The sequence below is a fragment of the Numenius arquata genome, chromosome 24 (assembly GCF_964106895.1).
Source record: "Numenius arquata chromosome 24, bNumArq3.hap1.1, whole genome shotgun sequence".
In the NCBI taxonomy this organism is placed as follows: domain Eukaryota; kingdom Metazoa; phylum Chordata; class Aves; order Charadriiformes; family Scolopacidae; genus Numenius; species Numenius arquata.
In genome coordinates this window covers 2,884,606-2,907,647 of record NC_133599.1, presented here as the reverse complement: position 1 = coordinate 2,907,647, position 23,042 = coordinate 2,884,606, and the positions used below count along the sequence as shown (strand labels likewise).

Here is a 23,042-nt window from a genome sequence, read left to right as displayed (position 1 = left end):
ATCTCCTCCCCACCCTGCCCTCGGTCTCCATTACCTGAAAGGGTAATGCATCTTGCAGACGGAAAAAGCAATCTCAGCCTTGCAATGATGGGGCCTATTAACGAGCTGAATGCTCGTTTAGATGTTTCCAGGAAGATGGGCCAGGCTACGGTGGGAGCCTGAGAAGGGGAATTGCTGTTGCTGGTTTTTACTCTGGGTTTGCTGGGCGTACTGGGGCAATTTCAAGCCTGCTGGAAGCACTGGTTTGCTGGGTGCTGCTCTGCCCTGCAACGGGGACGGTGGCAGCCCCTTCTCTGCACTGGCTCCCGCTTTCGGGGTGGGGGGATGTGGGGGGGAATTATTTTCCCCATCACACAAATGCCAGATGCTCGGTCCTGTATCTAAACTTGAGGCAACTGTTGTCAAAGCCCTTGAGTGAACCTCACGTTGGGAATGCAGAAAAAGAAACAGCTACTCTGCAAAGCTCAGAAACCTTACACCTGCTGAAGTATTGCAACCGTGGGTTTTTTTAGAAGGATGTGTGTGTGATTCCTAAATTTTCAAAACGAGCAGTTCTGGAAATGCCAGCCTGGCCCTTCATTGCCCCTGTCTCCCCCCTCTTTTGTTCCCAGGAGCAGTGATCTGTCCCCTCTTAATTAGCCCCGTCGGGTGGGCAGTGAGGGGGCACCCCGGGTACCCTGTGCAGGCTGCTCCCCCTTTTCTTCGGGGGACACCAGAGCGCTCTGATCTCTGTCAAAGGCCGCCTTTACCTCCCCCCAGACTGAACCCGCTCTCATTAGGGGATGGATTTCAAAACCTAGAAAATGCCCCTTATCTTCTCTTCCCCCAGATCTCCCAGCTGAGCTTTTCTCCCACATACAGTTCATATTCAGACACAAATGAGGCTGTAGCTTTGAATCCCGGGGCAGCTTAGGGCTAAATCCCCCTCCTTCCCACCGCCCGCTCCTGCCCACAGACACTCTCTCCATCCTCCCCCTCTGAATTATTGCTTTCTGGACTCACCCTATCCCATTTTTTAACCTGTTCCTAGTCCTGCCAGGATCATTTTTATCCCGGGTGTTGACACCCACCCCTCTTCAATCCCATGCAGGGACCTGCTCGGGAGCCAACCTGCCTTATCCTGATGCAATGTGATGGCCCTGCTCACGGGGATCGCTTCCACTAGAGCGCTGGGGCAAATCCTGCCTGGCATCAGCATCACCCCGAGCCCGGCAGCACAGCTCAGACCGATGCCGAGCCGTTTCGGCCAGTGCAGCATCCGGGAGGAGCTTCACCTGCGCGCGTATCCGCATGTAATACAGGGAGATGATACCCTACACGAGGGATAGCGAAGCTTTGACTTATCCCAGATGATCTCTTCCCATCGAGGGTCTAGAGGAGCATTAAAGCTGAATCCCTCCTTCTGTTCAAGGCATTACAGCAGCGCAAGGTGGTGCAAACAGTCCTCAAAGGTGCTGTGCGGGATGCAGAGACGCGTAACAGGGGTTTGTACCTGGTTTCCCACCAGCTCCTACCTTGCAGCAACTTACTTTGTGCCTTGTTGGGTCTAGTTTTCCCTTAGAGGGGAGCCAGGGATTCAGAGGGGAAATGCTGAGACGGCGTTAGCTAATAACGAGTGTCTACGGCGCTGTTTGAGTGTGTGCACTGCAAACCTACCGAGGAGCTGCAGCTTAATCGGGTTAATGATGACATTAACCTAGTGACAGTCATCTCCTAACCTTCCAAAAAAACCCTGCTATGAATCAGCAAAGATGGATGTTAGTACTTCTCAACCCAAGACAGGTTTGGGTAACTTATAGAATCATAACATTGTCCAGGTTGGAAGGGATCTTTCAGATCATCAAGTCCAACCATCAACCCAACACTGACAAAACCCACCACTAACCCATGTCCCTCAGCACCACGTCTGCCTGGCTTTTAAGCACCTCCAGGGATGACGAGTCCACCACTTCCCTGGCAGGCTGTTCCAATGCTTGACAACCCTTTGGGTGTAGAAATTTTCCCTAATATCCATCCTAAACCTCCCCTGGAGCACAGCCCTCGATCAGTAACCCCTATTGCGATGGCTGGGTCAGGTCGGAGAGGACTTTTCTTCACTACAGACACCCGAGGACAAAGCCATGCCATTTCCCAGCCAGGCTGGCTCCCTTCCCTGTCACCAACCCTCCCTGCTGCCCCCCAGCCCAGCTATGGGGCAGCCAGTGGGTCGGCAAGGGGCGGGGGGGGTGTGCTTTCTTTGGGTGGCTGCACTGCTGCATGGGGCTGGCTGTGATGCTGCCATGGTGCCACCGCCGAGAGGACACGTGGCTCCTTCAGGCACACCTTGGGGTGGGCTGGGGTTTTGGGGACGTGCCAGTAACTGTGGTTTTATTTCAGCCGCGGCTGGGGAGGGAGCTGGACTGAGTGACCTACTGCTCTTCTCTGCTTTTGGAGGGCTGAGATTTTAGGGGTTGGTCCTCCTCAGGGATGGACTCGGTGAAGGAGAAAACCCTGGCTTGGTTCTGGGACACCTTTTAAAGTACTTTCCTAGAGCTATTCTTGTTTGTTTGCGGGTGATATTTAAAATAGCCGGTTTCATTTGCCTGACAGAGGCATTTGTAATCCCTTCATCTACAGTAAGAGTAAGTAAATACAGTTCAATGCGAGCATCACAGGGTCAATCTCCGCTCATGTACTTTAGGCAGTTTAAGCAGCATTTCAGCTGCATTTTCTGCTGGCAGGTTTTCAGACCCAAGCCAATGCACCCCCCATTTGGTTGTGTTCAGGACCCTCTCAACCACACGTAAAGTGCACGTTCACCCCTTTGCTCTGGAAACACAGCAGAGGTGAGGTGTGGATGGGGGCTATTTAGAAACCAAATTGCTCAGACTTTCCCCCTGGACAGCTTGGGGTGTGCCAACCCCTTTGGCATAATTTAAATGTAAATTGTGAGGGGCAGCGATGGGGAAGCACCATCCATCACATCCAAAAGCCACGTTAATGCTAAAGTTGCTCCATCCTCAGCCTGCAGCATTAGTACAGGGAAGGAAGCAGCTGAGAAACTGCAGGCTCAATTGGCAGCTCAAAAATGCTGGAGGTGTAGTCCAGGGGCTGCTGAATTAATGGAATTGTGGCATGCCCGGCCCACCACAAATGGGATTATTATGTTTTCTCAAGAGATAAATCCTGTTCCTTAATTCAGGGAGCCCTGAGTGCTCTCAGCGTGGTTCTGCGCAGGGGGGAGTGAGTGACAGGGTGAGGACAGCGTGTCCTCTGCATCCCCCAAACACCCCTCACTCTCCTCCTTCCATGCCCTCCGGAGCATTTAAGCCCAGGGCGGTGGGGGACACCGGTGGCAGAGCAAAGGCAGAGGAGAAGCAGGTCGTTCAGCCCTGGGGAAGGGATCAAACTGTGGGTGTAGGAGCAGCTTGTGTGGGGCAGCCCCCCCTCCTCGCCCCCAGCATCGCTCCCTGTCCCTCGGCCGGGCATGTGGCCATCCCCGCACGTGGATGGGTACGGGAAAAGCGGTTCCGCCTCGTGTTTCCCGGTGCCGTTTGCTGCCTTCCCCCCCGGGTCCCCCGCCGTTGTGCCGTGCTGCTCCGCTGCCTCTCGTGTGCCTGCGCCTCCAGCCCTCGGGGATGGCGAGTGCGAGCCCCCAGGAGACACCACCGCGTCTAAAAAGCCAGTGTTTCCCTCTCCCAGCTGCAACTGGGCTGCCTCCAACTACAATCGGTCTAACCAGTACTACAACCACCCCAACTACCACCACCACCACCGACACCACAACTACCACAACAACTACCACAACAACTACCGACACAACTACCACCACTACCACCACCACCACCACAGCCGCCACCACTCTACCCGCCACCACCGTCGCAAGCGCTACAGCAGCTACAGAGAGGGCTCCGGCAGCCACCACAAAGCAGGAGTTGGGTACTGCGCTTTCCTTTTCCTCTAACCCTGTCTAACCCTACTGGGACCTTCCCCGCATCTCGCTCAGAGCGAGGGTTGATAACGGGCAGAGGCAGAATTTAAGACATCCCACGCTCCGGGACTGGCCTCGCGAGGAGCCGGAGGTGGCGCAGGCTCAGGAATCGAGGTGCGCAAGTGGCTCCCGGCAATTTGGGGGTCCCTGTGCCACCCTCCCGGTCTCAGTCTCAGGGATAAGACAGCCCTCCCCGGGGTGTCGCGATGCTGAATTAGCATCAGTGTTTGGGAAGGAGGCGGAAGAGCCTACGAAAGCTCTCAAAAGTATTATCTTGCCTCTTATTGCCATTAAAAAAAGGGGTTCTGTTACTATTATAGAATATGTCACTTCAAATTTAGCACATCGGCTGTGAGCTAAGAGACCTGTCAGCATTTATACGAGTCTTTTGGTTTATGCCACTGCTCTTTGCGATGTAACCGAGCCGTAGCCCACAGGAGAGCTGGGGAAGGGTTCAAGTCACAACACGCAGGGGTGGGCCGGGTATTTATCAGGTCAAGATAAACTTCCCGCGCACTCAGCTAGAACGGGGAGGTCAAACTCTGCTTTGGTGGAGGCGTATTCTCCACTATATGTGTTTTACTGGTAGATACAGAGAGGTATCTCGCTGAGCCTTGTTTTTGAAAGTGCTGCTATAATCATATCTACAGTTAATAAATAATTATGGATAGTTATATTAAGGTTATTAAAAAATAAATCAGACTAGTAGCAAAAGGGAATACAATCAAAATTCAGTTGCGTAGCTGGATAGGATACACCCAAAAATACAAGTGCAAAAATAGAGAATTCTTGTTAACTCTTTATAAATAGGGAAAGGCGATGATAGTAAAGCTGGCACCCAGTTAATTCAAAATTTCATTAAAGCAGTTCAGACCCCTTTCTTTATATTCTTGTGTAACAGTAGCTCAGGTTGGTTAAATAACCCACCAAAAACACGTGCTGGGAGGAGCAGCCTCCACCTGACGCTCCGCAGTAAAATAGATTTGCCAATCTGCAGCGCCTTTCCTGCTCTGCACTAATTCGCTTGTTAAAGATGCAGAGCTGAACTGAGAAATGTGAATTTGGGTTCCAGCTGGTGGCTGGAACCACACACCACCAACCCCCCCAGCCAGAGAAGCCTTACGCCGGGCAGGGAAAGGGAACGCTATTAAGTCACTATTAAGTGACTGCGTGGGAAAACGTTTCTAATTGAAAATAGGCGATTAAGTGGTGAGGCACGGAGCAGGGAGAGGCGACGGGGGGAAAAGAGGAGCTGGAAGAGGAACCGCGCGTGTCCCCAGCCGCCCTGGGGACAGGAGGGAAGAGGCTGAGCCGTAATGCGGGCAGACAGGGCAGCACAGGTTGTACTTGTGCGAGGGATTCTAGGTCACGTCCCCGACCCCACAGCGTCGGGTCTTTGCAGTTTTCTAAGAGTCACAGAGCTGGCCTCATTCCAGGAACCCTCATTAATCCGTATTTTGTCAACCCAAAACCTGAGCTACACCCTGAAGTAAATAGCAATAGTAATAAAACCCAGGTGTAATTTATCTGACGTCACTTAAACGCACACTAAACTAGTGGATTAGCTCTACTTCACTAGAAACGAGGTTCATCCGCTCTCCAAAGCAACGTCGACAATCCTTAACTTCAAAATCAGAAACGAGTGACTTCATTGCCCCACTGGCTGTCTCTAGACCCAGTAACGTGACAATATTCTCTCCTAGTCTTTCCATCTCGGCTGTGGCAGTGAGTCCCTGCGCACTCATGCAGGCGTCTCCCGTGTCCGTTTGGGCACGAGTTTAGCTGGGAGATTTCCCTGCTGACCAAAATCCTCAGGGATGTGCCACAGAAGTCTTCAGACTCCAAAGATAAGCTGAGTGCAGTTGGACTTAAGCACCAATATGCAATGAGCTTCTGCTACCAAACTTCCCCCAAAAGCTTAAAGCTAAGGATCTTGAAAGTCAAAAATACGTCCTTAGGCACTCTCGTAGGCTAAGATCAAAGAATTAACCACAGGAATGATTTTGTAAGGTTTTACCAACACCAGGTGCTAGATGAGGTCTCATTCGTGTATAATCCAAAATACTAACTCCTGTTCTAACCTGTCCACCAGCCACCAATGGATCGTTCATATGGGACATAAGAGCTATGGCTAATAGTAACTGGGCAAACATCACCTGGAGCCACAATTACTCTGCAGGAACTGACTTTGTGGTTAAGTATATCACCAGTAAGCATCAGATCGCGTGGGGACTCTATAGGGTGGTGATGCCATTAGAGATCCTGCCAGCTCCCACGGTTGCAGCCTATCACTCGCTCTTAATTACTGCGTGTGGAATGATGCTCTGTGGGCACGTGGAGGATGGGAGAGGAACAGGCAGGCCGTGGCCGTGGCTGTTGAGAGCTCACCAGGGCTAATCCTGGTGATCCAAAGCGATCCCCTCTCCTTGCACTGTCACAAGATGTTTATGAAACACAGATGAGAAAGGCTGGTCATTTGTGAACTGGTTATTGAGCTGTATGTGGTCACAACATAAAGAGCCTTTTTACATATATATATATTGAAGGGGACAAAATTTTTAAGGGAAAACGAATGAAATTCTCTAAATTGGAGAGCAATTTTAAGTGCCTTTGAAGACAGGCTTCTTGAACCTGGAGTTGGCAGAATCATCTATGATCCCAAACCTCCTGTCGTATCGAATATCGTTGTCTCTTAAAATTGTAAGGCTATGTACTTAGTCTGGAAACGCAAAGCCAGTAGCTCTGGATTTAGTTCTTGTTTAGAAAAGATGTTTACATGTTGTTGGTTGGTTTTTTATTATTATTTTTATAGATAGGCAGTGATGACTACTGCTTATCTCTGACTTTATTTCCCAGCCATTCCAGCCCCCACATCATCTGGTATGCCACTCTTAAATCAGCAGTTAAAACAAACCAACTAGGCGTAGTCATTGGCAGCAAACCACTTTGGGTCATTTACAACATTGCCTAAGAGATGACCTTGATTTCTCCTTGAAACAATTTCTAACACACAACCAGTGCCTGCTCTCGCTCCGCAGCCTGCAGGGCTCCGGTGAGCAGCGCTGGCTGGGCTCGGCTCAGCCTTCCCTTTTTTAGCTGGTTTCCACAATTCAGGATACGCATCAACTTTCCAAGCCCTAAATGCTGATTATCCCAGCTCCCAAACCACCCGCTGCCAGCCCTTTTTTTTTTCCTAGCACCAGGAATCACAAAATTCAGGTGATGCCCTTCCAGAGCCCTCTGAGTTGATGCTCAGGATGGGCTGTAGCAACAGTTTGGGATACCCTCATTAGGATCTGGCCGAGAGGGAAGGAGTCTCATCCCTTCCCAAATAGCCATGGCTCTCCTCCTTTTCTGGTGGCTTTTGAAGCAAGCAGCATGCTTTTGGCCTCAAAGCCACATTTCTCCTTCCCCACAGCACTGCTGAACCGGGAGGCGCATACCTCCAGAGCCGCAAATCAAAGCCCCGCTCTAGGCTTTCTTAGAACTCAATGGTTTAATGCTCAGCGTTAAAGATCATCAGCAAATGATTCCCATCACAGTGCAAAGAACAGGTCATCCTTGGATAGACCCCTCTCACCCCCAAAAGCAGCAATCTGCCAGCTGGGGCGAGCGGTCTCGTAACACGTTTAATGCAACATCCAGCTCCTTCAAAGCCTCCTTAACCAACTGGCAAACCCGGTGCATGGGTACCACTCCTAAAGCACAAAAATTGGCTCCTTTACCGACTCCTGTAGCACCTTCACCCAGCTGAGCGGGACCAGGCAAATTCCAGACCTTTTGCGGCAAATATCCAAAGATCCAGACCTGAGGCTGGGCAGATAAAGGATTTGTCGGGTCTTGAAAGTAGGGAGAGATGAGAATAGCTACCAGTATTTTTTCCAGTACGGCAAGCAGGGATGCAGCAAAACCCACACCATATTCCTGCATCGCCGATTTTCTTCTATTCTCAGTGAGTAATAACCACGGAGCCGTTAATAGCTCCTTGACCATCAAGCTGTATTATTTCTGCTCGGCGGTCAGGGGTAGCATAATGCATTGCCTGCAGTGTCAACACGGTAATCTCTCCGAGCCTCCTGCGGCTGGGTTTGATGTGCGGTTTCTGTTTCTCAGGTAACAAGACAGAGAAATCTATCCCTGTTAAAGCTCAGACCCCTTCCTCTGTGCAGCTGGCGGATCTGACGCCGGGAATGATGTACAAGCTGTGGGTGTTCCCCATATGGTCTAGCCCCAGCGAACACTCGTACATAACCTTTACCACCAGCTCAGGTGAGAGGGGCTTCAGCCCCGCCGCGGGGTGCGTTTCCGAGGCATGTCGCATCCATCACCGCCGACGTCATTCGCGTGGTGGCGGGAGGTGGTTTGACCATGACTGCATGGAACAACCCTCATCCACCCCACCCCACCCCCGGCAGCCCCCCCCCCCATCTCTGCCCTTATCAAAGAGCCCCCTCCAGCATCGCCGGGAGGTTGCACGGAGGAGGCGAGGCCCAGGAGGGGATGGAGATCCCTTCGAAGGAAAGGGTCTTTAGCGAGGGTGGAGAACACGCTCGTGTCATCGTGCGGCTCTGCTTGAAGCCCCGCCACTGTGTGTTTGCACTTCCACACACGCGTTGCTACTCGTGATGATGGTGGCTTTGGCCCCAGAGAGCGTGGACACGTCTGGTCCCAGGTTGTAGCAGATGGCGATGGGATGCGAGTGAGGGGCAGGACCGGGATAGGGAATGTGGTGTTTGCAGAAGACCTGGGTCAGAGTCACATGTAGCATATGCCTAGGGCTTTCCATCCTCCAGGTATGCTTCCTCTGGCAACTTTGCATTTAATTGCACAAGCAATTTTCCAGGCTTAGCACCTGAGTGATTTTTACAGCTTTCTAATTATTAGCTTCCTACACTGCCAGAGAAATACCCTTATTGACTTCCACAGGCACTGAACTGGGCTTTATGCATTTATAAAACTTCACCGTTTGCGCTCAGTGAGTTTCAGTAAATCAAAACAGCCGTAACTTCCTTTGTATTCACCTGGGGGTTTTGCCGTAGGAATCTGCACAAACGCCTGTCAAAGCGCGGGTCCAAACACTTAGGCTGAAAAACCAAGGAGCAAGCAGCACCCGAGCAGCCCACATCGACAGATGTAGTAGGTAGAGGCTGTGATTTTCAAAGAACTACAATTATTTTGCTCAGATCCAGCCACGTAATGGAAAGCTCAAGCGTTTCCCAGGCTCCTGGCCGAGAAGTGCAAAATGAAAATGTAATTCACAGCAAGGGAAGCGCTGCAGGGGGAGGTGGGGGGCACCAGCTCTCCCCACACACCCCTGTGCACATCTTATTTGGTGTCTAAAAATTTGGCAAGCCATAAAGCCGCCGAATAATTCTCTTGACGTGCTAAGACGACACAGAGACAGATGGCAACTGCTGGTATTTCTGCATGTCTGACGCTGCCCGACGCTGAGAAATAACCAGCCAGTGCTGACCTTGGCTCTGTCCTGCCTCTGCCCCGCGCCCGGGGCTGATGCGCCTCCTCAAACCGCTCCATCACCCTGCGATGTGGTCAAACCCACGGCACGGCAGCCCCTGGAACGTGCTAGGCTTTGCAGAGCGCCACGTTTTCAAAAAGGATTTATTTTCGCCGGGTTTTCCCCCCCTGGCTCCGCCGCTGTACGTGCCGTGCAGCACAGCTGCCTTGCCCCGGGAGTTTTCACGGCTTTGCTTGGGCAGGACTCGGCTCCCAGACACGCAAACTGTCTGCAGGTTTCAAGTCCCTGGGCTCCCAGCCTGATCCTACATTGCAGAGGCTGATTCTGACCCCAGACAATAAACGAGCTGATTTTTCAACTCAGACTCTCTCCAGAACAGCTCCACTGCAATGTTGCATCCCCAATTTCTGCTTCTAGACCCCCCCCCGCCCCCAACTCAGAAATCGCCTGACAGCCCCCAACCATACCATGCACCGTGTCTTTTTGAATAACTATTTCCCAATTTGGACCCGTCTCTTCTCTTTTCTCACCTGCTTTTCACCTAGTTTGGGGTCTGGGGATAGGGAGAGGGGCAGCCCTCTCCACAAGAGACACCAAGGGGCAGGGAATCATTAGAAATAGGGGAAAAAAAGCACAATTTCCTTGGCTGATTGATGCTGGCAGTCTCGGCATATCTATTTTCTGTAATTGAGGGGTTCCTACTGATATTATCACTGAGACTAAAGGATGGGGCCACCTTCAGTGGCGCCTGTGATGGAGGCAGATGGGTGACCTGAGCCCCATCACCGTGGGACACGCAGAGCTCTCGCCGTCCCTGCATGCGTAAACGCTGCAGCTCCATTTCTTCCCTGGCTGGATACTGCTGACACGAGCGCTCGGCCCCCGCGGACAGTCATATGCCATCAGGAATGCTTTTGACAAAAAAAAAAGCAGCACTGTTGGGGTTCTTTTTTTCTTTTTTTTTTTTTTTTTTTTTGCATGTTTTACTTTTTAGTGTTTTGCAAATAGCTATTCTAAAAGTTTCTTCAGTTTGAGCATAGATAAATACAGAGAGAGAAATAAGCAGCAGTCCCCCTGCCCTCTGACTGCGCTTCTGATGAACTGACAGCTCAATAACCCAACAGAGCGCCTTCCAGTAGCAAAGGACACTTCGAAACCGCAGACACAGCTTAATACAGAGAGCCCTTCTAAATTTTACTTGGTTTTTTTTTTTGTTTTGTTTTTTTGTTTTTTAAATAAATCCCCAACCTACACAAACACCAGGAAGAGGATCACGCAAGGCTGGAGTTAGTGAGACTTCACATACCCAGCCCTCTGCTTTACCAAGACAGCCAAAAACTTAGCTGATCTTCTGTTGGTGAAACACAGTCAGCTTTGCTCCTGGCATATAAACTACGCCTGTTAGGTAATAGGTCTTCTGCCACAAAATTGTAATTAATTTAAAAAAAAAAAAACAAACAAAAAACCACAACAGGTTTTTTGAAATGCAGTTGCATTTCAAATCAATACCTGTTCGATTACACAGCTGCTTCCCGCTATTTCCCCTTGACGTTGGCCTTGCATTAAAGCAAATCAAAACATCCTCTCTGACAGCCATGTACTTAATCTCCTCCTCCTGAATGCTGCAATGACAGTCACTCGTTTACTCTAAATACAAGATTGCTGTGACTATAATTTTGTCGTCATGTGTTGCTTTTTTGGGAAGGATGGCAATTATACCTCTACCTTGGTGACAGGCAGTGCCATGATCCTACTGCAAGATCCCCTGGTGACTTGGTACAAAACGCTCCCTCCCCATAAAACTCACCCCAAACCCACCTCTTGGGCTGCTTTGAAGACCCGCCCCCCCCTTATTTCTCCCTTAGCATTGGTTTCAGTACAAACCCCATCCCATCAGGACTGCTAATACAATCTTTTTCCATTTCAAAGCTCTCCAGTAAAGCTTTCTTCCCCTTTCCTCCCCGAGCACTCAGCTAATTGAATCCAGTTCTCAGCTCCACACCGTTATAACCTCATTCTCTCCATTATAAAAAGTGCACCTTCAAGGACTCCGTAGCTCAGGTTGTACTAAAGGTAAACATTAGAAGGGGCAGCATTAAAGGGAAAAGCAGCAAAAAGGAGCCAAGGCACCATTAGGCAGCTGCTTCCACCCTGGCTTCCCCAGGAGCTCAGTGATGCTCGAAAAAAACACAGGGTGTTCAGGGTCCACCATCATTTCTTTAGCAAATGGTGCTCTTTCTGGTTGTTCTCCTCTTTTATCTGAATTTCCTTGTCAGGGTTTGGCTGCAATTACCTATTGGCAACGTGGCTTAGATTTCATCCTAAGGAAAGCACCTCTTCCCTAGGGTTCAATTTTAATGGAACAAGTGTGCGCTCACAAGTCCTAGAACGGTGTGGGTTAGGAAAGTTTGCCAATTCAACCCATTTTTAAAGTCGTCGTCTCTCTTACAAGAGCCTTTCGTTCAGAACATGCTAAGGGAGGGCTATCTTTTATGCTTTCTTCGTAAGCACCATCTTGTTTTTTTGTCACACGGGCACCGCAGAAGGATGCTCTCGCCGTGCTGTCCTGCCCGTTTCAGGCAAAACCCTGCTAAATCCCAATTCAATCCCATTCTGCTCAGACCTCCCGCGCTCCTGCCAGGAATACCTCTCTCTGTTTGCACTGCGGTCTGGTTAAATTTAGCCCCCCTGCTGCGCTGAAGGTTATTTTCTCCTCTGCTCTGTCTTGCTGAATACGAAGCGCATGTCAATGAGAGCCAGAAAATGGCATCTTGTTGCTATTTATAGGACACAGATTTGTCTGTCTGACCGTGTACGGGAACTGCAAACAAGAAGTCAGAGTACGTGAGGGAGGACACGGCAGTTATGAGCCGGAGCGTTGTTTGGGGAAAAAAAGACACCTCCTTGCTTGGTATTAATTTATTAATATTCAGTAACAGAGCTTGCCCCAGGAGAAAAGACTTTCCAGCGCTATCAGACCACCTCTCGACTACCTGGGACCCTGCTGTCGTTCCTCAAAGAGCTCTTCCCACCACCGCATCCCCTCTCATGCATTGGCCAAGTCTTGGTGGGCTTCCACAAGCCCGCTCTCAGCCCTGGAGTCCCCCCATGGCCTCCCAAAGGCAGCAGGACCCCGACAGTGGTGGCAGCGGTGGCTGCCATCACCTCTGTGGCTCAGACAGGCCTGTCTCACGCAATCTGGGTTTCTCCCAGCTTGAAGCTGCTGAAGGGCCCTTCAGGGCTCCACAACCCTCTGGATCCAGTGGTGCTGGCTCAGCCTCACTGGACACCGGGGACAGGATCCGCTTGGGCACGTTTCTTTCAGACCTTCTCGCTTCCAGGGTGGTTTTCAGGCATAGTAAATGAAAGATCAAATCTGTTACCCAGCTGCTTTTGCCATTATTTGCAACGCGCCTTTCTCACCGGTCTGTGCTAGGTTTTACTTTATGTTGTGACCCTTCGCTGTTTGTAGCTCCTGCTAAAATGTTGAGTTGACTTACCACCACAAAAGAAAAGAGAAAAAAAAAAAAAAAAGAAGCCACAGATGCTACAGTCTCAGATAATCTGGTCAATACACACAGAGACACACAAATGCAGCGATAAAGATAATTTCTAAACCAGTGGACTGTGCCTTTCTATTCATCTTTTCCCCCCCTCAGAGGTGCTGGTCTAGTCCCTCATAGCTTCTTTTTTTCTTCCCATTTTCCTCCCAGCTTATACCAAGAACCACGTGGACATCGCAACGCAGGGCTGGTTCATCGGGCTGATGTGTGCCATAGCTCTCCTGGTCCTCATCCTCTTGATAGTCTGCTTCATTAAGAGGAGCAGAGGCGGGAAATATCCAGGTAGGAGCGTTGCACGGCAATCGTTTGTGCTCATGGTTTAAACATCTCCAGGCTTCTGGGGGCTAATCAAATTGTATTGCTCTCAGATAGATGCTTGTGATTACAAGGGCTTTTCTCTCTCTGTAGTGGGAACGCTATTATTAGTGGGAAGCATTTCAGTTAATTAAAGGTCGGGTGAGGGCTCTGCGCTGAGCAGGCTTTAGGCTGCCGGAGCTGGATGCTCCTGCGATGCATGACCCAACCTCTACTCTGCAAATTTCCCTGTCCTCATCTAGAAAGATATCTTTTCAGGCAAAAAAAAACCCAACTTCATTAAAAGTTTTGCAAGGCAAATATAAGGCTTCAGAAAATATACCAATTAATACATCCTCTCCCCCTGTCTGGGGCGCCCGTGCCCTGGTGCCCCCACAGCAGCACCTCTGCAAACCCTCCCCGGTGCGGGATTTTTACCGAATCCATGAAAAGCTGTACTTCACCCCGCAGCGATCTCACCAAGGCAGCCACGACGCCGGCTGCTGTTACTGCCTCGTAAAGCTTTTATCTTCTCTACTGCTTTTTAACGCCAATGTTGGGGCTGTGCTTGCTTACAGTACGAGACAATAAAGACGAGCATCTAAATCCCGAAGACAAGAACGTAGAAGACGGCTCGTTTGACTACAGGTACGCTCCCATCGGCATGTGTACCCACGTCCCCCCATCCGCCCCCGCTCCCAGCCATCACAGACCTCACCGCGCTTCCCCTCCACGTAACTGCGGTGCCACACAGCCTCCTCAGTTATTTCTCCCACCTTCCTCCTCCTGCCTCCTTCCCTCTGCAAGTCCTCTACCAAAGGAAACATTCCCTGGGAGAATCACCGGGCGGCGAGGATGCTGCCAAGGTCTCCTCCTTTCCCCGTCTCAGCCTGGAAGGATCGGTCCAGGCAGAGAGCCTGGATTCTGGCATCAGCTACCCCAGACACAGCTCTCACCAGGTGCAGAACAACCTTAATGACACCCCTAAAACATAGGATAAAACACACAAAAAACCATCCCAAACCCCCAAAACCCTCTGAAGCAGCCTGGGGATATTTCAGGTCAGCCTCTCTCCTACCCATAAGAGAGTATTCAGGGGAGAAATGCCCGAACTTCTGTTTGGATCAGCCCTGAAAGTGTGCGAGGATACCTATTTGGGGGTCTGCCTGCACCCCACTCAAGGCTTTTCTGTAAGGTCTCCAGGCAAACCCTACAGAAACGCCCTAAGGGCTAAAACCGCCCCAGTTTTCCCCCCATCTCCGCTCAGCTGCTTTCACCCAAAAGGGCATCCTTGGACAAGCAGCAGCACCCGTTTTCACTCCAGGAAACCTCCCAGGATATTTCAGAGAGGGGCAGACGCTCTGCCGAGCCTGCTCTCCTGCAGTGCAGCATCCACAGCTCTGCTGCTGTTCCCGGTTGCCCCCGAGGAGCAGGAGCAGGTAAGGATGTCAGGTCTCATCAGATTCCCACACCTGACAGATGACAGGGATGTATTAACAGCACCTACAGCAGGCTTTGCTTTTCTTTAAAGAATTAAAATGCACCTTTCCATCTGAGCTGGATCCAAAGCCCAATTAGGCCAGCAGGAATTTCTCTCCTGACTTCAAAACAGGGGTTAATTAAACCCCATGTCATTACCGATACTCCTAGCATCGCAAATTGAGGTAGCAAAGATAGAAAGAATTTATTTACAATTCAGTAGGGGATGTAACAAGACACAAGTGTTCCGCCAAAGACTTTAGAGGAAACAAAATGAATATATCTCCCTGCACACAATACATAAATGGAAGCAGAACAACTGCAGCCCTCAATACGACCACATTTATATTGTTAGTAGCTCCGTAACTCTATTTCAGTAGCGAGTCTTTCTCCAAAGGATGTCGTAAGCCCAAAGCTCCCCAGTCTTTCCATAGCACAATACAGAATACAAATACACCTCAGCAGGAACCAGAATAAATGGCATGTTGTAGGAAGAGGTCACCCTTCCTTATCGGCCTAAACAATACCCAGGGGCAACACCTCCCTGTGAGGTTTGGGTGTCACTTCCAGCAGCGGCAAGCCACCCCGGAGCAATTACATTAAATCCACATACAAATCACAGTCTGGGGATGATGTTCCCTTCAGATTCCCGGCCAGGACATGGAGAGCGGCAGAGGAGAAATTAGCTCAGCCTGGTCCTGTTGCAGGCTTTGCCCCGGATCACACACATCTCTTCCCAGGCGTGATTTCACGAGCGCAGGCAGTGCTCCCTGTACCGATACGAGCCATAACCATAACTGCATGGTGCACAGCTAGTGTCCAAACTCTGACCAAAACAAGTCCCCTTAATGCTCCGAGTCACGACAGCGATCCTCTTGGTTCCCAAATTTGTGGGATGGTGTAAATACCATGTGGCAAGCCTGAAACATCTCATCACCTACCCACACACAACCCCCCGGGCTCAGCTCTGTCACCTGGATCTCAGACGAGGTCTCCACGGCCGAGCTTCTGGCAGTACGCACTGATTTCGGAGACCTGCTTCTCAAGAGTCCATCGAGGTGGTTGCAAGTCAAAACCTCCTCACCCCCATCGTTCCTAAGGCCATCCCATTGCCAGGGACCACTTGCCTTGCAGAGAAGGAAGACCAAGCCCTTGGCACGGCTGGTGGCATTGCCACAGTCAGCAATGCTGCATTTACTGCCCCAGCGCCATCCAAGGGGCATTGCCTTCCAGGGAACGGGAAGGAATGGAGTAAATCCTTCATCCTACGACACAGCGGCTTCTGCTTAGCTGAAGCTCAAACTTTTATCGACAGCTCCAGTCCCAAAAGTTTGGAAGCTAAAGGCAGAGGTCAGTAGAAGGGCAACTACCATGCTCCAAGATGCTCCCACATTTTCAGTCACACTGTCCCATGGGAAAAACACCCAATCAAATAAGAACAACAAAAAAACCCCAACAACCCATAAACTTTGCCCTCTCCTTCTCAGGAACAACAGGTTTCCTGGGAAAAGTAATAGGAGGCTTCCCTCAAGGAGGCAGAAAGGAAGGTGAACCTGAAGGATTGATATGAAATGCTGTTGGCTGATTAAGATTCAAAATGATTGCGATGTTAGGCGCAAGGAGGGTAGCAATTAGTATTTCAAGCAAGGACAGGAATTGAGCTGACGTGAGTTCTTCATTGGTTTCCCTCCCTACCTCCACATAGCATGTCTGATATGCTCTCATCATATCTCACGTCCTTAATGCCCTGTGCATGCAACTTTCAAATCTCTGCAGCCTATAATTAAGAGATACTGTCACATCTCTCTGTTCCACTAACAGAATAATGGTTTTCCTGAGCAGAGGCTAAGCTGAGAAGCTTATTTTCCAAGCAGGAGACCATTATCCTTGGACAATGTTCTGTGCCAGTGACTGTGCCTCATTATACCAAATGTTTAAGCTGCACGTGGGGGAGTCGGCTGGAAACCCTGGCCATTGGGAAGGGAAGGTTGAGTGGTTTTAGCTTCTGGGCTCCAGTTCAGATTCAGTGGCACAGGTTACACGCTGCAGGCAGGGCCAGCTTGCCCCGCATGGACCATCTCGGCAGACATCATGACAGGAGGACACAGAGCCGTCCTCTGAGGCCAGTGAGGGGAGAAGAGCCCTGGCAAAGCAGCCTGGGGAGGTGTAGCCTTGTTCGTAGATAACACAATTCTGGTGCATGACCCTATCATGGAAACCCAGCAGAAACCCCTTCACATGGCCCTCGTCCCGCTGCATGTCCATCCCCAGCAGTGACCGCTGCTCCCGACAGCCACTCGCCAATGGGCTTCAGCCACAAGCCCTTTTTTGAGCAGCCCGATGGCAAACAGCTTCCCACCCGCGCCATCCGCTGCTGCATTCGCTTCCTCGGGGAAGCCAATGAGGCTCATCCAGCTCCCAGCAATTATACTGGCTCCATTTGGTATAACGAGGCAATTAGCTCCATGAGGAATGCAGACGGTTCTTTTTGGTTTTTAGCACTGCCCCTGTAAATGCAGACCTCATCATACCTCTCTCTGATCAGGCTCTTTCTGCTTCTCTCTGTTTTATTCCCATTCCTTCTTCTCCTTTTCACCTGGTCTATCCACATGGACCATGAAGGTCTCTTGAAAGGTAGGACCACGTGTTGCCAGAAGTCCGGCACATTTAGCTTTTTTTTTATTTTCCTTCCTTTTAGCTATTTATTTCTTTATAGCTGAAACTATACCTCCCCCTCCCTATTCCCCGTGTACCTGCCTCCACCTAACATATTAAACAAGATCCCTCTCACTCCTGCTGGCACCGGCGGTACCCCCATGTCCAGCCAGTTGCACCTTGCTTGGAAATGCCCCATGGGCTGGGGGCACCCCCAAGAGCCAGCCCACCCCCCAAAAGCCCCACGCTCCAGCAGCTGAGCCCTCCTGGTGCAGCCGGACCTGCTGAGCTCCCCAGGGCTCGGCCAAGGGTTGGACCTGGGGATGATGCCCTCGGTGCCTTCAGCGCCCACCCAGAGGATGGTGGCAAGGGACCAGGAGGAAAAAAAAAAAAAACGCTAGTTCCTAAACAATCTGCCCACTCTCAGTCCTGAAAATCCTCCCCCCTCTTCTCAATGATTTATGCAACTCAGGACAACGTTTCCCAAATGGTTTTCATCTGGGTGCTCTGGTTCTCTAATGCACACATCAGCAAACCCCATAGAAATCCATTTTAACAGGGTTATAGTGCATCAAGACACTGATGAATATCTGCTTCGCCCTCCTAATGCACTAACAGGATAAATAGTACCGGAGAGAGGTAAAACCAGGGGGCAGTTTCGGGAAATGCATTGGCGGGGAGTTTGGTGCTGCAAACCCCCCCCCATCAGGGAAAAATCTGGCTTTAACTGAACCCCAAACCTTGGGAAAGGATATTGCAAATAAAGGGATCTGGGTTTTGCCACTCTCTACTTGGCATTTACTGGGCTTTCTAACTGGCAGTCCTGCTTGCAGACTGAATTCTCTTCCTCCTCCCCCCAGAACGAAGCCGCTTTCAAAGCTAACAAGTTATTTTTCATTGTGATGCCAAGTTAACACAAGGCCTCAAATATTGTTTTTGTATTATTGCTTAATTCACAAAGCGCTGATATAAGGAAATATGTTAAAAAGCCGCGTGTTGTACTGTGAGATACCAAATTCCTCCCCCGCTGCCGAGAGCTGATGCCATTAATTCAATGGCATGAGGGAGAGTTAATGCCCTCCCCAGCCAAAGAGCATTTTTGCTCCCTGGTCCAAGCAAAGCGTTTCTCGTGCCTTCACGGGAGGCAAACACCTGAGCGTGGGCACCGACTGTCAAGGGCTGCAATCAAAGCCCAGCACTTTTACCAATTTTAAGAAAAATAAAAGAACAGAGTAGAGTGCCACGCTGGGGAGTGAGCCTGAGGAGTCCCGAGCTAAAACAACAACAATAAAAAGAGAGGAATGGAGGTGGGAGGAAAAAAATATTTAAGGTACCCGTGTGATATCTTTAGGAATATTACACAATGCGCATGCTGGACATAAGATCAAATATAAACTAAGGACTAGTCAATATGAAAATTAATTTTTCTGTATAGTGAGCCACTTGTCCTCCACACAATGTTATCTGTATTTATGAGATACCAGCCCTTGCCCTCCAGAGAGAAAACAGCTTTTCCCTGGTTTTGGTTTGGTTTTTTTTTTTTTTTTTTTTTGTTAAAAGGTTTTCTTTAAAGGGTTGGTTTTTTTTTTCCTGTGGGTCAGACTATTTATTTTTCAGTGACCTGGCTTAATCTTTCTAGTGAAAGAGAGAAAAGGATAAAGAATTGAGCAAACAAGCTTAGATGCTCAGAAATAAGCTTGGAAAGGTAAATTCCCATGAGTTTTGGAAGCTGCACAGAACTTGGCATCCTCTACATGCCCCCTTCGCAGTGCTTTGAGTGCGCTCCCCATTGCATGTAGCTCTCTAAACAATGAGTGTGGTTTTGCAAGGAAATCTGGAAACAAACCTCAGGTTACACCAAGGTTGGCTAAAACGCTAAGAGAAAGAAAGAATATAAGCAATGACAAGGAAAGGATATTTATAACATACATCCAGTTGGACAGATCCAAGCATCCTGTGTAATATAGGTTTGAAAGAAAAAGATATAAAGGCTTTCTAAAAAGAAAAAAAAAAAAACCATGAAGGTTGGGCTTGCAGAAATACCAACCACAGCCCCGATTGCTTGGGCAGCTGTGGGTCTCCTACACGGAGGTTTTCTCCCCACCTTCACCTACGTGCCCAGACGCACCACGACTTGCTGTCTGCGGCCAGAGCACCCCAGATCTGTGGTCTCTGGTCAGTATATTTGCACACTGGATTTATTTTTGAATATCCAGACCTTGGGTGAAGGTTGTAAGCCCCGTTTCTCAACCCTTACTGTGTCTGTCTGTCTTCTGCTACCCAGCGATGAAGACAACAAACCCCTGCCAAACAGCCAGACCTCCTTGGACGGCACGATAAAGCAGCAGGAGAGTGACGATAGCTTGGTGGACTATGGAGAGGGGGGAGAAGGGCAGTTTAATGAGGACGGCTCCTTTATCGGCCAGTACACGGTGAAGAAGGACAAAGAGGAGACCGAAGGCAACGAGAGCTCGGAAGCCACCTCCCCAGTCAATGCTATCTACTCCCTGGCATAGCACGATGCACTGAACCCACCAACGGCCCGAGGTGTTTGTAGTGGGTGGGGGTTAAACAACAGCCGCCGCCACCACTACCTCCAACAGAAACGTGTGAATGAAACCAACCAATGATGACAAAAAAAAAAAAAAAAGAAAAAAGAAAAAAAAAAGAGTAAATAAATTATCCAAGCAAACAGGCAGACCAGGTGGCTGCCGATGCCATCTTATCCTTAGCAAACAAGCGAACGGCAAGGACTCCCGAGGCGCGGATGGGTTGTAGCTGTAGCTGAACTCTGGGCTGAGCCAGAGGAGGAGCGGGATGCTCGAGCTGCACCCCAGCTTCGGGGCTGGCCCCGGCGCCCAGAGCCAGCCCGGCGGGGGCCACCACCGGCTCCCCCGAGGCCCTTTTTGTTCTTTTGGGAGGCAGTTAAAATTTTCTTCTTTTTAATCTTTACAGGAAGGTTCCAGATAAGAGGGAGAGGGGGGAAAAAAGAAAAAAAAAAAAAAAAAAGGTTTTGGGAAGAGAAGGGAAGAGGGGTGAGTGGGGCCTGGGCAGAGCAGCGAGAGCAACGTAAGTGCATGAAAGGAGGAAAGTGGTGGATCTTTGGGTAACGACAGCACGGCACTGTATTACTGAGATGTCCATCCTCATGGCAGCATCTTGGCCATAGGCTTTCCCAAACCAGGCAGAGCCACAACCTCCTTCCCGAAAGATCAAGCAGCACCTATGCAGGGAAGAGCAGGTCCTCGCCACTTCCCTTGGCGCCCTAACTCATATCAGTGCTGAGCCTCCATGATCCATCCCCCCAGCAAAGCCTATGGCGGGGGGTCACCTGCCACCCCCACAGGGCTCCAGAGCATCCTCAGAGGACAAGAGGTTGCAGAAGAGCTTGTGGGATTTGTGGAAGGACAGTCAGGTGCCGCTCACCCTCCGAGCCCAGGACAACAGCATCGCTCGCCTGGGTCACCGCAGGCAAACCATTTCAGTTTGGTCTTTGCTTTGTAAGAATTTGGGGGGAAACCACCCCCAGACCATGCCTGCTCTCTTTTAAAGGCAACTCCATAAATCTTATGTAGCAAAGAGGGAGTGGAAGCAGGACCAGTGTTAACGTAGGATGAGAGGACCAGAAATCACTTATTTTTACAAAAAAAAAAAAAAAAAAAATCAGAGCCACCTGGTCAGGATGAGAAGCACCCGCCGGGATCGGGCGGAGGATCCCCTGCAGCTCCCGATCAGCAGCTTGAACGGTTCAGGGACACGCGTCCCTCAGGGGACACACAGCAGGAGGGCAGGACCCGAGGTCCATGTCTCCCCCAGGCACCGGAGATGAGCCAGATCGACAGTGTTTTCCACTAAACTCCCCTCCTCGTTTCTGACAGTGGCCTTTCCCCCCCCTCCCTCCATCAATCAGCCTGAGCGAGACCCTTCCACGAGCGAGCGCCTGCACCGTGGGACTCCCCTCCGCTGTCTTATCGACATATCAAGACAACGCGCGATTTAAGTTAACCCGTTAACACACTGTAACGACGCGTCTCGGGTAGGAGTGCTCCTTCACATGCCTTACACAGCTTCGAACTTCCCGTGAAGTTTAATAAACTGATACTATTTCCTCTCCCCACCCACCCCCACCGCTTACGCGCCCCTAACGCCATGGTCTTCGATCCGTCAGACCAGTAGGAGTAGGATGCCTGGGCGGCTCTCCCAGCTGAGACAGCATGGATCATTGTAGAAGGTAGAATTTTATAATAGACAGTACTTAGTGGCCAACGCCATGTGTATTCTCCCACTTCCTGCACTTTTGAAACCAAAGGTACCTTCGCTGAGAGAGATCGGATTCCTTCGGACCGTTTCACAGACGGCGAACGACGTTAGGATGGATTTTTCTTTCATTTCTTTTTCTAAGGAGGATGTTGTTGTTCAGCATAATGGATTAAATGCAATAGGATTAATGCAATTATTCTTTTAGCTTTCAAGCCGGTTTGCTATGAAGACATATTGCTAACGAGAATACTTCTACTAATATGGATTGTCGAGATGGACTTTGCCACACTCTTTAAGCTGCTAATGGCACAACTATCTTGCGCTTCGGGGCAGAGCCCGGACCCGGTCAGCACCTACTGCTGGATCACACGGAGAAAAGAGGAGAGAGACGGATGCAAACCACACAGCACAGGAGTTACACGCACCACGTGAGCCAAGGAGGGTGTAGGCTGGTGTCACCAGGCAGAGGAACCCCCTAGAGCTGGGGGTGTTCCTGCCACCCCCAGGGATGTCCCCGCTCCTGCCCATCTGCCAGGGTCCTCCATCCGTGTTATCTCGCAGGGTGGGAGCCTCCCGTCTTGCTCCGTTACCGTCGGTGTAAATGCATTCCTGCAATGAGCCTATTCCTGCTGCTGCCACTTGCCACCGATCCGTCCCAAGGAGAACATCTCCCAGCCCCTTCCCAGGACATGGATTCAGTTTTTAAGCAAACACAGCAGGCCAAATGTAACACAGCCCTTGGTCACGGGGACAGGCGTTTCCCAAGCCTGTGGCTGTCCTTTAGGCGAGAGTTTGCGCAACTTCTTGCCCAAGCACTGGTGGAAAGGAGGAGAGAAAGAAACTACAGTGGAAAAACCTCTGCCACCAGAGCTGGGCATCTGCATTCGCACCCAGCACCCCAGATCCTCGCTGCTTTGTGGGCCAACCCCTAACAGGGACCCCAAGACCCTCGGCTCCCACACACCACCTCCAAAACCTCAGGCGTTACTGGAAGCAGGGCGGTCTGTGTCATGTATCTGTATCACGTGCCATTTGTATTAAAGCCTGTGTTTCTGTCCCGACACGAACCACCACTTTACTGAGCAAACTTGGAAATGGAGAAGCGTTTCCCCCTGTAGCTTTGCAGCGTGTGCCCCACAGCGTGGCTCGGCAAGCGGGGAGGGAAGGAGCCGGACCCAGCCCAGCTGGTCCTGTCCTAGCCCCAAAGAGTCTCACAAAAGCCATTAGAGTCCTACCACCACCTTACCTTAAACAATCAGAAAAGGAGGAGCCTGCAGAGGGCTCAGCAGACAAACGGCTCAGTGTAAGTTACTTGGAGCCTTGTATTGGCTTGGTGTAAAAACTA

At 50.4% G+C, this 23,042-nt stretch overlaps 1 protein-coding gene across 10 annotated transcripts in view; it reads left to right on the top strand.

Annotated features, from left to right (window-relative positions):
• NFASC (neurofascin) overlaps positions 1-20,419 on the top strand; it is a 54,060-nt gene extending 33,641 nt beyond the window's left edge. For 6 of the 10 annotated variants that reach the window (XM_074163154.1, XM_074163157.1, XM_074163156.1 and 3 more), the window contains 3 exons: positions 13,160-13,291; positions 13,882-13,951; positions 19,722-20,419. In XM_074163154.1, coding sequence (XP_074019255.1) covers positions 13,160-13,291; positions 13,882-13,951; positions 19,722-19,953 — 434 coding nt within the window. In that variant the 3' untranslated portion in view covers positions 19,954-20,419. Of the gene's footprint in view, positions 1-3,681; positions 3,919-6,062; positions 6,180-8,083; positions 8,240-13,159; positions 13,292-13,881; positions 13,952-17,404; positions 17,417-19,721 lie in introns of all 10 variants that reach the window. The other 4 variants (XM_074163152.1, XM_074163151.1, XM_074163155.1 and 1 more) reach the window with 4 other exon arrangements.
• The last annotated feature ends 2,623 nt before the right edge of the window (positions 20,420-23,042 follow it).